Here is a 15,208-nt window from a genome sequence, read left to right on the forward strand (position 1 = left end):
CACTGCTCTGTGCTTTAATGATGTGTGTTTGTAATAAAGCACTTGGAGGGCAGGTATTTCCAGACTTGAGCAGAGGGTAGTGCACGCAGTAGGTGCTCGGTAAATATTGGATAGGATGCCTATGCCTGAAGGTGGAAGAGGCAGTAAACTCATCTTCAAGGAACCAGCACGACACAGATCTCCTGCCCTGTCCTCTTTTTTCTCAGCAGGGACAAAATGTGAGCTAAGGAAGAACCAACTGAGTCACCGTCCATTCCTCCCCCAGCCAACGTAGCTCGGCTTCCCTCCTGGAGAGGTGAGAGCCAGGTGTGACAGCCCGAGTTCCCTTTGCTCCACCCCCTCTCTTTCCCCCAAACACAGAGCAGAAATTCACCTCTGCCAGCGTTGTTTTCAAGTTCCTGCCAGACGGGCCACACACAGGACGCATGGCAGGCGGCCCTCAGCTTGCCTCTGCGGGGACCGTGATCACAGAAGCCTCCCTCCTCAGCATGAAGCACCTCAACTCTGCGCCCTGGGCCGCCCTGGTCCTCAGCCTGGCCTTTGCCTCTTTCCACCCGGCTTGCTTGGCAGGTAGAACTGTGAGCTTTATTCTCGCCACGCTGGGAAGAGGAAGGGAGGGGAGGGGGGAAAGAAGGAGGTGGGAGAAGGATTCCTTGGCTAGGGTTGGTCCCGCACAAAGGAAAGAGGAAACAGTACTTTCTCATCTGAAGGATTAGGCAAGAGAGGGTAGGGTGGGATGGGAGTTACCTTAAGACCAGCGTCAGCCAGTATGGGAGCAGCCACCTCTGCTGGCCTTTGCCACAAAGAGTCTCTCCCATCAGGGGACCAAACTGGCCTAAAATGATATCTTTGGGTTGCTGTTTCTCAACGGCTCCTTGTCAGCATAATTGTGTTGCAAACCCATATTTTGTGGCTGTCATCCTGCTTTTGCGTGCCCTCCTCTCACCTAAGGACCTCTGTCCCTCCCTTGACCCTGTGCACCCTTTGCAACTTTCACAAAACCTCAACACACAAAGCTGTCGTACGCTGTTTAACCTTCTCCCACCTTGCCCGGCTCAGGAGATGTTGGGTTATGTCCCGATTTTCTTGTGGAGGCTGAAGGGGGATGTTAGGTGGCCTCCCTGGCTTGCTCTCCCAGGCTGGGCTCTGCACGTCAGGGACCTCGGTCACATTCTCATGCTCCTGGTTTCTGCCTCTGGCTTTGATCTTGCTCCTCAGAACAGTCTGCCCTCCTCTCTGACAGACAGATTCTCCGTCTCTTGAAACCAATCCTCGCCGTCCCCCCTCCAGGCTGTATCTATCTCTCCCATCCTCACGGTCTCTCCTACGGAGGTTCAGAGCGTGGGCTCTCAAGCCACTGAGGCTCAACTCAACTCTGGCTTCCACAACTTACTAGCTGTGTGACCTTGAGCAAATTACTTACCCTCTCTGTGCTCCAGTTTCCTCATTTCTAACATGGAGATAATCATAGTGCTTATATATAGGCTTGTTGTAAAGATGAAATAGGTTACTGAATGTAAACAACTTCTAATAAAATAGCACATGGTAAACCCTCAACGAATGTTAACACATTCCTTTTATTTTCCGAATCACCCCTCCCCAGATAAGAGTGGTTTCTGTTTACCTGGCCATGCTTAAGAGAGGGCCTCAAACACTTGACAAATTTAACTGCACTGAATGGTTGGGTCTTGCCAGCAGCCTTTACTTTGGAAGTGACTCCAACTGGGACCAGTCCCTGGCTGGCTTTGCTTGTGAGGGAGGTGGGTGATATTTAAATTCTTAAGAATTTGTAACAGGGTATTTAGTTTGAACCATATAAAATTTCTGATACTGAATAATTTTTGACCTACAGAAATGCCAATTTCATATGGTTGAACCTAATATTAGTATTCCATTAACTAGGTTTTTTTCCATTCACTAGCTCTAGACTGGGACCACTTCCATTCTAGGGTAGAGGGGAGATGAAAGTCAGGGTCAAGGAAGTTATTTGGGTAACAAGGGAAATTAAAACATTGAGGAATCAATTTTTCCAAAGCAAATAAAGACCAAGCTCTAAGGCATTTAGCTGTAAATTATTTACAGTAACAATCAGATTGCATCAAGGTAATTACTATACTTAAGCAGGACATTGCAGTGGCCGGGGGTGTGTGGCATAAAATTAGTCTGAGCAGCAATTTCATGGCTTTGGCTAAATCAGAAGTTTCCTCCTGACTCGTCCTGCTATGTGACAACAAGCAATTTTGAAGGACATATTAACCTAGAGTCAGTGGGGCCTGGAGAGTTCCAAACTTTTTTTTTTTCATTCCCAAAGAAGTAGATTGAACAACAACATAATTTCCAGAAAGATTCTTTTAAATGGTCTCTTGGTTTTGCTCTACCGAGATCAGCATTGTCTAACAAAACTTTTTCTTTTTTTTGCGGTACGTGGGCCTCTCACTGCTGTGGCCTCTCCCGTTGCGGAGCACAGGCTCCGGACGCGCAGGCTCAGCGGCCACGGCTCACGGGCCCAGCTGCTCCGCGGCATGTGGGATCTTCCCGGACCGGGGCACGAACCCGTGTCCCCTGCATCGGCAGGCGGACTCCCAACCACTGCGCTACCAGGGAAGCCCATAACAGAACTCTTTTGATGATGGAAATGTTCCATTATCTATGCTGTGCTTCCAATATGGTGGCCACTAGTCACATGTGGTGATTGAGCACTTGGCGTGTGGCTGATATGACCAAGTAGCTGCATTTTTCATTTAATTTTAATAAACTTAAACAGCCACAATGGTTAGTGGTCACCGTGTTGAACAGAGACCGAGACCATCTACCTTCTGTTTTTTGCTTTTGTTTTTAATTTTTGGCCACACCCCATGGCATGTGGGATCTTAGTTCCCTGACCAGGGATCAAACCCGCACCCCCTGCATTGGAAGGCAGAGTCTTAACCACTGGACCACCAGGGAAGTCCAATCATCTACCTTCTTATCCTCAGGGATGAGAGGGAACGTGGGCCATGGTTTTCTCCCTTGGGGATCCTTATGTTCCTCTCCATAACCCCTCCCCACCCCCCAAACTCTGATATATCTGCTAAAGTGCTTTTTATCACTGTGCTCCTTGCTTATTAATCAAGGGACAATTCTAAGTGCTGCATGTTCTAGAAACCTCTCAACTTGCTTGTAGCGTGTTTAATTAATTTTTTATTAAACCCTCTCTCTGAGTAATAACATCATACTCATCATAAATAAAGAATCAAGGTCAGACTTCAATGTTTACTAGTTCAAGTTTTTGAAGGAAACTGAAGCTAGTTACGAAAAGACATTCCAGATTTTTAAGTGATTGTGTTTATACTAGAAAAAACGTTGATAGATGTACCTATCTGCATGGAAAGCAGCTAAAAGAAAGTGTTTAGAGCCCCTGGTGATGGAAGGGACATGAGATATGAAGATAAAGCATCTCTGAATGGGACTCGGGAGTGATAGGAAAAGGGGAGTGTGTGAGTTTGCTAGCCAACAAAATACCACAGCCTGGGTGGCTGAAACAACAGAAGCTTCTTTTCTCACCGTTCTGGCGGCTCCGGGTATCACCGGGTTTGTTTTCTCCTGAGGCCCCTCTCCTTGGCTTATAGATGGTCCCCTCTGTGCTGGGTCTTCATGTGGTCTTTGCTCTATGAGTTCACATACCTGGTGTCTCTTCCCCTTCTTACAAGGACACCAGTCATATTGGATTCATTTAACCATTTAACCTTAATTGCCTTTGTAAAGCCCTATTTCCATAAAATGGGTTAGGACTCCAACCTACGAACCTGGGGGACACAGTGCAGGCTACGACAGAGGGTTAGCTTTGTTGCATGAAATTTCAATGTACCTCTACTGGAACTTCTATAACACTTTCATAATACTCACTACTGATTCAAAAAAAGATTGCAAACTCTATGCCTGAGAATGGCTTCTCCTAGTGCCTGAGACTATCCTCTGTCTTTTCTTCCAGAAGCCAGCGGCAGCAGCAACTCAACCTTGACTGTCCACCATCCAGGCCTTGAAACCCTGGAGCAGTGCCCCAGTAAGCCTCTCCTGGCAACCTCCCTAACCCCAGGGCTCACCCTGGAGCGGGGAGGGACACTTAAGCCTCCTTGCTTTCTGCCCATTGGCATCGGGTGGCTGAGCGCCTGCCTGGCCCTCCTGTGCACCGGTGTGGTTTGCTCACAGCCCCAGAACTGTCTGCAGAGCACGTCTAAAAAGCTCTCTTGGGCTTGGTCCCCATCTAAGCTCACACTCTTTGGTGCAGGTGGCTTTAATGGCCCATCCCCAGGACAGCAGTCGAAACCCCGCTGACTGCAAATGCTTATAGAAATTTGGAAGTGGAAAGACCCTAGACATCAGCCAGTCCAACTTATGCCCAAGGCAGGAGCTTCATTTTGGTACCCTTTGCATATTTGTGTTCATCCTCTATTTGAAGACTTCCAGTGGCAAGGAGCCTACTGCTTCATAAAGCAACCACTGCTATGCGTGTCTAATTAACAGGAAGTTTGCCTTATTCGAAGTTTGCCTCCTTGATTCTGCCTTCATTGGATGACCAGATGTGTTTACTTCTGGGCACTTACAAAGGAGGGTAATAGGCAATAACATGTAGAGGTTATGAACATGACTTTGGACTCCTACAGGCTTGGGTTTGAATTCTAGTTCTGCTATCTCGTGACCTTGTGCAGGTGACAGCCTCAGTTTCTTCATGTCAAACAGCAGGAATAACTGTGCCTATCACTCTGTGAGGAATAAATAAGGTAATGTGTATAGAGCACTTAGCCTAGTACACGGCGTGCTTTAGTAAATGGTGGCTCTTCTATTATTACTGGTCTCAATGTTATGAATATTAGAGAAGAGCTCGGGGGAGGGGAGGCTGGTGTGACGCTGTCATTCCCGCTCTCTCTTCCCACCAGATGTCGACTTCTGCCCACAAGCAGCCCGGTGTTGCCACACCGGAGTGGATGAATACGGCTGGATCGCGGCTGCCGTTGGTTGGAGTCTCTTGTTTCTCACCCTCATCCTGCTCTGTGTGGACAAACTGATGAAGCTGACTCCAGATGAGCCCAAGGACTTGCAAGCATGAGACTTAGAATCTTTGTCCCAAGAATGTCAATCACCACCAAGTTGTAGGTAATAGCAGGCAGGGATAGCGCTAATGTGATTTCCATTACTTTAAAGTCTTTTAATCCTTTTTTGTTTGTTTTTGCTTTTGTTTCTGTTTTTGATTTGGCCGTGCAGTGCGGCTTGTGGGATCTTAGTTCCCCAACGAAGGACCAAACTCAGGCCCTTGGCAGTGAAATTCGGAGTCCTAACCACTGGACCTCCAAGGAATTCCCAAAGTCTTTTCACCCTTAAACTTCAGTTAATTTTAAAAGGGAAAGAAGAAGGAAATGGGGGTCCAAGGAAGACAAGATCAGTGCTGCTGCCGTCACACCTAATTTCAAAAAGCACTTGGGCCCTTTATAATCTGATATCTCCCTGATCATCTCCTTTCTCAAGATGGCCCCCATGAAAACTGCTTGTGGTTTAACCATCGCCTTCTTCTGGCTTCCAAGGGTGTGGTACGCGAGAAACATAAGCTTCAGTCTTTTAGTCAACACATTCAAAACAGAACTCAGAACCTTCTCACCAAAAACAAGGTGTTGTCCTTTGTCCCATACTTCAGTCAAGGGTGTCACTGTCGTTTCAAAATGTGAAATTCACCTTGGACACCCCAGCTTCCTCACGCCCACGTTCGATGCTTCTCCAGCTCTTGTTCTTTCTGTGATGCATCTCCCATGGCTGTCCTAGCCATCCTCCCTGCCGGCACCCTAGTTCTGGCCTTCACTACACCGTCTGACCATCATGTCAGGAATATTTCATTTCATTCTCACTGCTTCAGGAACTGCACCCCCAGCTTGTCACTCCCCTCACCCCAATGTCTTCCACTTCTCTGCTGTCATTCCCTCTTCTAGGGTGGCTACTTCCACCTCCACCTCCAGAAGGAAGGCCGTTCCTCCAAGTCCAGCTCTAATGCTTGCTCTGCAGGCAGCCTTCTCTGCTCGTCTTTGGGAGACCAGAAGCTGGTGGTCTTAGGGCATTTCCGTGCTGCCCTGAGCACAGCCATTGTGAACGGGCCTCTTCACACTCTGGGGCATAATGTTTTCCAGTGAACGGATGAATGAGCCAATGAATAAGTTCTTGCCCTAGATGAATTTAAGATCATCGCTCTGCATTCAGAACCACTGTTTTTCTATAGACGGTTGACACAACTGACCTCTACTTAGTTCCTGCTGGCTCAGGGAATCCCTCAGGACCAGGGTGTCCCCCATCACTGTGCACTCTTCCAGTGGGAGTCGGGAGGAAAGGAGAGTGGGTTCATGAGAAGGAAGAAAGGACAGTGACTCTTTCTTTATGAAAACATGTCTGCCCTTTGAGAGCAAATATGTGTTTCGAATGGATAAACTCTAAATAATCATAATACAGAAAAAAAAGAAAAGTCAGAGGCCTCTGAAATAGGAAGAAACATTTTCTAGAGGTGGCAAATGACCCAAAGCCAACCGATTGCTCTTTCAGAAAGTCTGAATAAATTTCCCTGCCAATGGGAACTAAAGGATCGCCTGGCACATTTTGCTATCTTCTGAAGAGCCAGATGGTTTCAGAATCTCAGTTGTTTAATCAGTGAAACGGGATGGATTTATTGTTCCTAAGGGTTAATCATGTAGACACAAGTGTCTATGTAAGCCCCGAGCGATGTCATGGACATACACGTGGATGTGTGTTCCACTTTTTTAGAAATTGAAGGAAAGAGTTTCCACAATACATGAATGGTTTAATTCCTTCGAGATGAAGATTCAGTGTGGAGCTCACTTGGATCTAATATCTGTGAACATTTTAGAAATAAATCAGTGGGCAATAGTGATAAGAGCACGGGCTCACAAAAGCAAAAAAAAAAAAGAAAGGAAATTAAGATTTATTTCTAACGAATATGAATAGAATTGACTCATGTTGCCTTGGTGAGCTTCAATTATCTAAGTGGAAAATGTAAGAACTGGACCGAATACACGGTTGCAAACTAGGTTCCAAAAGCTCAGGGAGCTATTCAAGGTGCTTCATGAAAGTGGGTGTGCATGAGGCCCTTCCTTGCAACCAGAGCAGCAGGGCTCTAATCTGTTTTGCACGTTTGTGGACCTCTGTGGCAAGACTGCATTTGCTGCCTTAAGGAACGCACAGTCAGAGCACCAGCTGGCACCTGGGACAACGTGTAGATTCTCTGACTACACTGAAATGAATTGTGTGTAGTTGCTGCCACTGTCACAATAAAATTTAGGCATTTTGTGAATTGCTTTTCTTTCACAATAGGAAGGATAGATCAAATCCAAACAATCACTTTTTTCTTTGAGACTGGAAAGAAAGATGGTTATATAATTTGATGGTTATGTTACCCAGATGCTGTCTCTCAGATCCACCCTCAACATGGAATCTCTTTATTCTAGCAAAGCAAAGATGTGTCAGTAAATTAAAAAGGGAAACCTGAGGGGGAAAACTGAGGATCAACATCCATCTAAGAGCTTCCTGGGATAAGGCAGCAGGACCTGCCTAACAGTAGATGCACTTTCCATTTAAAAACTTTGCCCTCAGTAACCAAGGCTGTCCTCGGCACCATTACAGACTGTGTGACACAGGGCACATCCAGTTTGGGGCATTTCTAAATATCTCAAAATGCCCTACACAGAAATAGAATATTTAAACATTAAGGTGTGACACAATTATCTAGCTTTTAAAATCATCATCTTTAAATCTATTCATTTTTAGATGCATGATACCCAAGGACAAATAAACCAAATACGTAATTTTCTTTTATGTATAGAAACGTTATGCCATGCAAAATTAATTAAAAACAAGTCTTAGGGTAACTTGGGCCTCTTTTCCACAAAAATACATGTAGGCATATTTTTAAACTTAGAGAAAGAACAATCTAGAATTTTTTTTTTTTTTTGCGGTACGCGGGCCTCTCACTGTTGTGGCCTCTCCCGTTGCGGAGCACAGGCTCCGGACACGCAGGCTCAGCGGCCATGGCTCACGGGCCTAGCCGCTCCGTGGCATGTGGGATCTTCCCAGACCGGGGCATGAACTCGTGTCCCCTGCATCGGCAGGCGGACCCTCAACCACTGCGCCACCAGGGAAGCCCTAGAAATTTTTTTGATGAAGAACATTTCTTTCTGTTGGAGGCCTGGCTTCTGTTTTGAAGTCACATACACATACAGTGACATTCCATGGGTCTTCATCACTGTGTAGGAGGAGTGCCTTGTAGACAACCCCTACCCGATGTCTACAACCAGCCTTACCTGGCTCAGCCCATCCTCCACACTTCCTTCCAGAGTGATCTTTCTAATCCATAAATAAGGGATCGAGTCACTCTTCCCTGCCTAAAATCCTCCAGTGACTGCTCACATTTGACAGAGGAAACTCCATACTCTTACCTGACCCATAAGACCCTCACTAGCTTTATCTGTTCTATATTCTTCACACACACCCAGTTCTGAATTATTTCAGCTCTCTCACTATCCTCCAAACCTTCGTTCTTGCTGTTCACACAGCCTGGAACATACGCTTCCCAAGAGGCAGATTTGCCATGAACCAAGAGAAGCTAAAAATTCTGGTCCCCTTTCTTGCACGCCCCCCACCCCAAGGTCCTCTACCTAATTTTGTATTCCGAATTTTGTATGTTTTTGTTTTTGTTTTTTTTAAAGCAGGAACTCTAATTGCATATGTTTTAGGTCATAAAACTGGACCTGCCCTTGCTCTTCCCTCCCATCTCCCTCTCCTGATTGAATTCATTTGGTTTACTGGGATTGGTCCTCCAAGTCAAATTATCCCCCCTCCCTGGATGGACACACACACACACACATGCAAGCACGCACGCATGCACACCCTACCTCAATGGCCTGTGCTCACCTCCAGGGCAACACTGTGAAAAAGACTCTCTCCTTAAGGGAGTGGAGAAAAAAGAAACCCTCCTACACTGTTGGTGGGAATGTAAATTGGTACAGCCACTATGGAGAACAGTATGGAGGTTCCTTAAAAAACTAAAAATAGAGCTGCCATATGATCCAGCAATCTCACTCCTGGGCATATATCCAGACAACACTATAATTCAAAAATATACATGGGCCCCTATGTTCATAGCAGCACTATTCACAATTGCCAAGACATGGATTCAACCTAAATGTCCATCGACAGATGACTGGATAAAGAAGATGCGGTACATATATACAATGGAATACTACTCAGCCATAAAAAAGAATGAAATAATGCCACTGCAGCAACATAGATGGACCTAGAGATTATCATACTAAGTGAAGTAAGTCAGAAAGAGAAAGACAAATAGCATATAATATTACTTATATGTAGACTCTAAAAAATAATACAAATGAACTTATTTACAAAACAGAAACAGACTCACATAGAAAACAAACTTATGATTACTAAAACGGGAAGGGGGAGGAGGGATAAATTAGGAGTTTGGGATGAACAGATACACACTACTATATATAAAATAGATAAACAACAAAGACCTACTGTATAGCACAGGGAATTATATTCAGTATCTTATAAGAGCATATAATGGAAAAGAATTTTTAAAAAGAATATATATATATATATATATATATATATATCAGAATCACTTTGCTGTATGTCTTTAACACAATATTGTAAATCAACTACACTTCAATTTTTTTAAAAAAACACACAAAGACTCTCTCCTTGACCAAACTCCTTTGTGCCTTCTTGTCAACTAGACCTCAACCTAGCCTATAAAAACCACAGACTCTCAACACAAATGATTTCATCCCCCCCGTTAAAGGCTAGAATCAACACTAACATATTTTCTAGCAGCTCAAGGCTGCATCCCTAGGATGACCCTAGCCTCTCTTTTCTCAAGGCTGCCAAAAGAATTTGCTGTGTGTTCTAATCGATGCCTGACAATAGGCCCCTGAGCATATTTTCTTAGAACATTTACTAAAAAGGGCTTAGTTGTGAGTCCTTCCACTGTCCCTTCGAGATACCTCTCTCTCCATCTATCTACCTATCCATCCATCCATCCATATCTCCTACAACTCAGGACCTGAAACCTGTTCCTTTAAAATTTATTCATCGAGCAGGATAGGCCCTCTGTCCCCCGGTCTCTGTGGGAGGACAGAATCCTAGCTTCAGGGTCTTCAGGTAGCAGGTAGAGCTGGCCTGATCCGCATTTACACTGACCAACTCTGTAATTTCTCAATTCCCTGACTCTCCTGAGCCCCCCTCACCTCTCCCTTCTCCCTCATCCTCCCTGTAAAATGCCCAGCCACCTCTGTACAGTTGAGTTCAGGTCATAGTGGACTCTCTTATCTATGGCAATAGTTATAGTTCTTATTCAGATCTGTCCTCACCACCTTAGTGTCCAGCTTTGTTTATCTTCGACAACTGAGCACTTTGGACTATACTACCTACATGCTTGCCTTTCCCACTGGTCTCTCTGAAGGCAGAGACTGTGTCTTTCACCTCTGATTCCTTCTGCCTAACCAGTGTGAAGCAAAAACTCCATAAACATCTGATGAGTTAGTGAATCAGAGGAGACCCACGAATGTGGCCTGTGCAAACAACCACAGTGAAGCAGAAGAGCTGTGAGGGCAAAGAAAGAGGCTCTTGGGAAAATTTGAGGTTTCAAGGTTGGGAAACATTTAAATTATTGTTTTCATAAGTTCATAAGTATACATAATTAAGTTACTTGTGGAAACAAGTATCTGGCAGACCTACCCCGAAAGTTGATTCCGTGATAAGAGACTAAATATACAAATGGACAAGGGCCAGACCACATATAAAAATAGAACTTTAACCGAGAGTCTGCAGCAACCAGTCCAAGAAGCCAACCCACTACCCTCAGCAACTAGTCCAGGAAGTCAAACGACCTCCATAGCAATCGGCCCAGACAGCCAGGATTTGGTTAATAATGGACAGCTTCAGACAGTTTAATTAATTAATCAATTCTTTTTTTTTTTTTGTGGCCGCTCCCGTCGCGGAGCACAGGCTCAGCGGCCATGGCTCACGGACACAGCCGCTCCACGGCATGTGGGATCTTCCCGGACCGGGGCACGAACCCGAGTTCCCTGCATCGGCAGGCGGACTCTCAACCACTGTGCCACCAGGGAAGCCCTAATTAATCAATTCTTGCCCCAACTTCCAACTTGGGACCAACCACAGAAAGCCAAATAAGTACCCTTGACCAATCACATAGGATGCCCTGCTCCTACTTAGCCCATCTACAGCCATCCCATGCCAACAGCCTCCGACGGGGCACACCTGAAGACCTGAAGTCTTCCTCCTTTCACCATCAAGCTCTCCCACCCCACTGCCTACCTTCGAGTCTCTGCCGAATGTAAATGATGGTGGCCGACTCCCCGAATAAATAGCGTTTGCTTGTTTTCAGTTGGGTGGTCTTGTTTATTTCCACAGTGACTATTTGTTGAACTCTTTGTTGAAACATTTGTCCTGTGCTTTGTACCCTGCAGGAGATCTTTTTACCTCGGAGATTCCTGTTACCCCGTCAAAATGAGAGAAGCTATTGAGAGGGAGTGTTAGGCTGAGTTGCGTGACCCCCAAAATTCATATGTTGGAATTCTAACCCCCAGTACCTCAGAATGTGACCTTAGTTGGAAATAGGGTCATTGCAATTATAATTAATTAAGATGAGGTTACCCTGGAACAGACCTCTATTGGGCCTTTAATCTGATCTGTCCTTATATAAAAAAGATTTTTTGGCACACACACACACACACACACACACACACACACACACACACGGAGGACAACGTGTGATGAAGGTAGAGATCGGGATGATGCCCACAGGCCAAGGCCCAAAGGTCGTCAGCAACCACCAGAAGTTGGGGGGATGGCGAGAGGCCTGGAACAGATGCTCCCCATGGCCCTCAGAGGGAACCAACCCTGCCGACACCTTGATCTCAGGCTTCCAGCCTCCAGAACAGTGAGACAGTACATTTCTATTGGTCTTAGCCACCCAGTTTGTGGTATTTTATCAGAGCAACCATAGCAAACTAATACAAGGAGTATGGTTTTCTGAAAAAAGAGCAGTTTCAACTTGAAACCAAGGGGAGTCTTGTGCCCAGGGTTTGCAATGCCTGGACCACAGACATGAAGTGATTGAACATGAACAGATAGGCAGGATGGTTTCCCATGGAGCTTCAAGCTGTGGTCATGTGGAGTGAGTGAGTGAGTCACACTTGGGGACCAGAGACCCAGGCCGTCTTCCTGCACCTCCCCATGGCCCGGGATGGCTCTCCTCTCCCACACCACACACTACCTATTCAAGAACAGGTCAGGAGGGTGGAGATGCTGCCTTGGAAGACGGGACTAGAGGTGCCAGATGCCAGCCCCAGGGTCACACACATCCTGTGCACGGCACAAAAACACCATTCCATCCAGACTTACCTGCGTGAGGGCTGGGAGTGGCCAGGGGTGGAGAATGCAGGACTTCAGGGCTCTCATGTAAGTCCTGGGGTAGCAGGAAGCCCCCTTCTAGAAAACCCTATAATAAACCCACACTGCACCCATGGCTGTGCACACTGTCGCCTTGTTCTGGCCACACCTGGGGCCCCTGAGCTCGCTTCCCTCACTGGCCCACTCCCTACTTACTGCCTGACACTGCCACGCTTCGTCCCCTCCTGCCCCACTGCCCCCGTCTGACTCTGAATGGTCCTGGGCAGAGGAACACGGAGTGTTTGAGAAGCCAACGCAGGGCGCCTTGGGAGCACATGAGCGGGAGAGCCGAGGCTGCTGCCAGCTGGGATCTGGAAAGCTCTTCTAGAGCAGCTCAGGTTGTTCATACGCACTTACTCAGGTTTCCTTGAGGAATGGGCACCTTTTAAAAGTTGCAAAGAGGTGGCCTAAGGGCTGCCAAAACCTAAGAAAAAAGAAATGACACATAAGATGTAACATGTGGCTTCGACTACAGGCTTGTCTGGTACAAAACACACTTGCTATATAGCATATTTGTAAATGCATTGTTTAAACTGTACTGAAATGGGAATTTCCTGGCGGTCCAGTGGTTAGGACTCTGCACTTCCACGGCAGGGGGCAAGGGCTCAATCCCTGGTGGGGGAACTGAGATCCCAGGTGCCGCATGGCGCGGCCAAAAACAACAACAAGAACAAAAACAAAACCAAACTGTACTGAAAAGAAAAGGCTAAAGTTAAAAAAAAAACAAAAACTTGATTACAAACAATACTCCATAATGGCCAGACTGGTAAAGCGCCGTTGATAAAAAAGGCCACAGCACAGATGCGACACTGTCGGTAGACTACAAACATGCAGTTATGCAATTTGCACGGGCAAAGAAGCCATTCCTATTCCCCACTAAAGCAGCCAGGCCCACAAATGCAATTATCATATTTCATCTGTGACATGTTCGTTTCTCTCAAGAAGGAATAAGAGTTAACTGGCTCTATAAAGGTAAGCAACTATTTCTCTGTTCTCACTGGTTGAGCAAGTAGCTTATTTCTCAAATTTTGTATTGTTATAAGCAGTATATGAAATACAGAGAAAAATCATACTTTGAAGATGCTGAGAGCAAATATTCTTTTTAAAAACTGAATTATAAGTTATCAAGCCATGCAAAGACATAGAGGAACCTTAAACGTATATTACCAAGTGAAGGAATCCAATCTGAAATGGCTACTTATTAAGTGATTCCAGCTATATGACATTCTGGAAAAGGCAAAACTATGGAGACAGTAAAAAAGATCAGTGATTGGGGGTGAGAAGGGATGAATAGGCTGGCTGGTCACAGAGGATTTTTAGGGCAGAAAAGTATTCTGTATGGTGCAATAATATAGGATACATGTCATTACACATTTGTCCAAAAACATAGAATGTACGCCAAGAGTGAACACTTATGTAAACCATGGACTTCGGGTAATAATGATGTGTCAGTGTAGGTTCATCAATCGTAACAAATGTACTGCTCTGGTGGGAGACGCTGAGAGCCGGGGAGGCGATGCATGTGTGGGCAGGGCGTATGTGGGAAATCTCTGCATCTTCTGCTCAATTTTGCTGTGAACCTAAAGACCTAACCTAAAAAGTAAAGTCTCTTTTTAAAAGTGGATTTACAAGTATCTGGGAGAATCTTAGTACTCACTCCAGAGAAGGGTGATTTTTTTATGCATCAAATTAAATAACCTTGAGTTTAAAATCTTGAATAGGGCTTCCCTGGTGGCGCAGTGGTTGAGAGTCCGCCTGCCGATGCAGGGGACACGGGTTCGTGCCCCGGTCCGGGAAGATCCCACATGCCGCGGAGCGGCTGGGCCCATGAGCCATGGCCGCTGAGCCTGCGCGTCCGGAGCCTGTGCTCCGCAACGGGAGAGGCCACAACAGTGTGAGGCCTGCGTACAGAAAAAAATAAATAAATAAATCTTGAATAAAAGACTACTTATACAAGGATAACTTCCGTATCGTATGCACTAGCACCAAACTTTAATGCCTAAATTAGTTTATCAAGTCCATTCTTAGGATCACTGAATAAATCAAAAGTGTAAGTACTTGTTTACTCTTAAGATAACTGTACTCATTTATTTACTTATTTATTTGGGGGAAAATGTCTGATATACAGCCAATGGTCAACCCAGCCTTTCTTCATTTTACTCTTTATTCACTTTTACCCCCATTTCTCTCTCTCTCTCATTCTCCTGCGCCCACCCTCTAAGGCAACCATATTGGTCCCTATATGGACTCCTATAAAATATGAAGTATTATTATAAGTTTAGGTACTTTGAATTCACGTAAGCTAGATTTCATCCTGCCTCTTACTTTGTTCACTTGCTAGTAATGTTTTGAAGATCTGTTTACACTTCTATGTCCATAAGTCCAGAGCTTCTAGCTGCTACACAGGATTCTACCATGTGAGCAACCACAGCTCACTTCACCATTTCCAGGGAGATGGACACCCAGGTTGGCTCCAAGCCCACCTCCACATCACACTGCCACGAAAATCCTCAGAGGCTCCCATTATGGGCTTGGGAATGTATTCCCCAGGGCAATACTGCCAGCTGCAGTAACACACGGTCACAGGAGAAACACATTCTTAATTAAACTAAGTGATACAGGATAACTTTCTTTTTAAATCAACACACAGATATTTCATTTTGTCCCAGAAACTGAAACTGACTTT

The 15,208-nt window shown here is 45.5% G+C and overlaps 1 protein-coding gene across 1 annotated transcript; it reads left to right on the top strand.

Annotated features, from left to right (window-relative positions):
* The first annotated feature begins 389 nt into the window (after positions 1-389).
* Positions 390-5,086, top strand: TMEM213 (transmembrane protein 213). The gene is made up of 3 exons (XM_067745568.1): positions 390-570; positions 3,971-4,042; positions 4,917-5,086. Exons 1-3 carry the CDS (start codon positions 426-428, stop codon positions 5,084-5,086), a joined length of 387 nt encoding a protein of 128 aa, XP_067601669.1. The 5' UTR covers positions 390-425.
* Positions 5,087-15,208: the final 10,122 nt, after the last annotated feature.

Source organism: Pseudorca crassidens, chromosome 8, assembly GCF_039906515.1.
Source record: "Pseudorca crassidens isolate mPseCra1 chromosome 8, mPseCra1.hap1, whole genome shotgun sequence".
Taxonomy (NCBI): Eukaryota; Metazoa; Chordata; class Mammalia; order Artiodactyla; family Delphinidae; genus Pseudorca; species Pseudorca crassidens.

Excerpts from the sequence above, each read along its gene's own strand:
- TMEM213 (XM_067745568.1), top strand. The coding sequence starts at position 426 with ATGGCAGGCGGCCCTCAGCTTGCCTCTGCGGGGACCGTGATCACAGAA. Across the intron at positions 571-3,970 it reads CCACCCGGCTTGCTTGGCAG|AAGCCAGCGGCAGCAGCAAC; the intron begins GTAGAACTGTGA and ends CTTTTCTTCCAG. Across the intron at positions 4,043-4,916 it reads AACCCTGGAGCAGTGCCCCA|ATGTCGACTTCTGCCCACAA; the intron begins GTAAGCCTCTCC and ends TCTTCCCACCAG.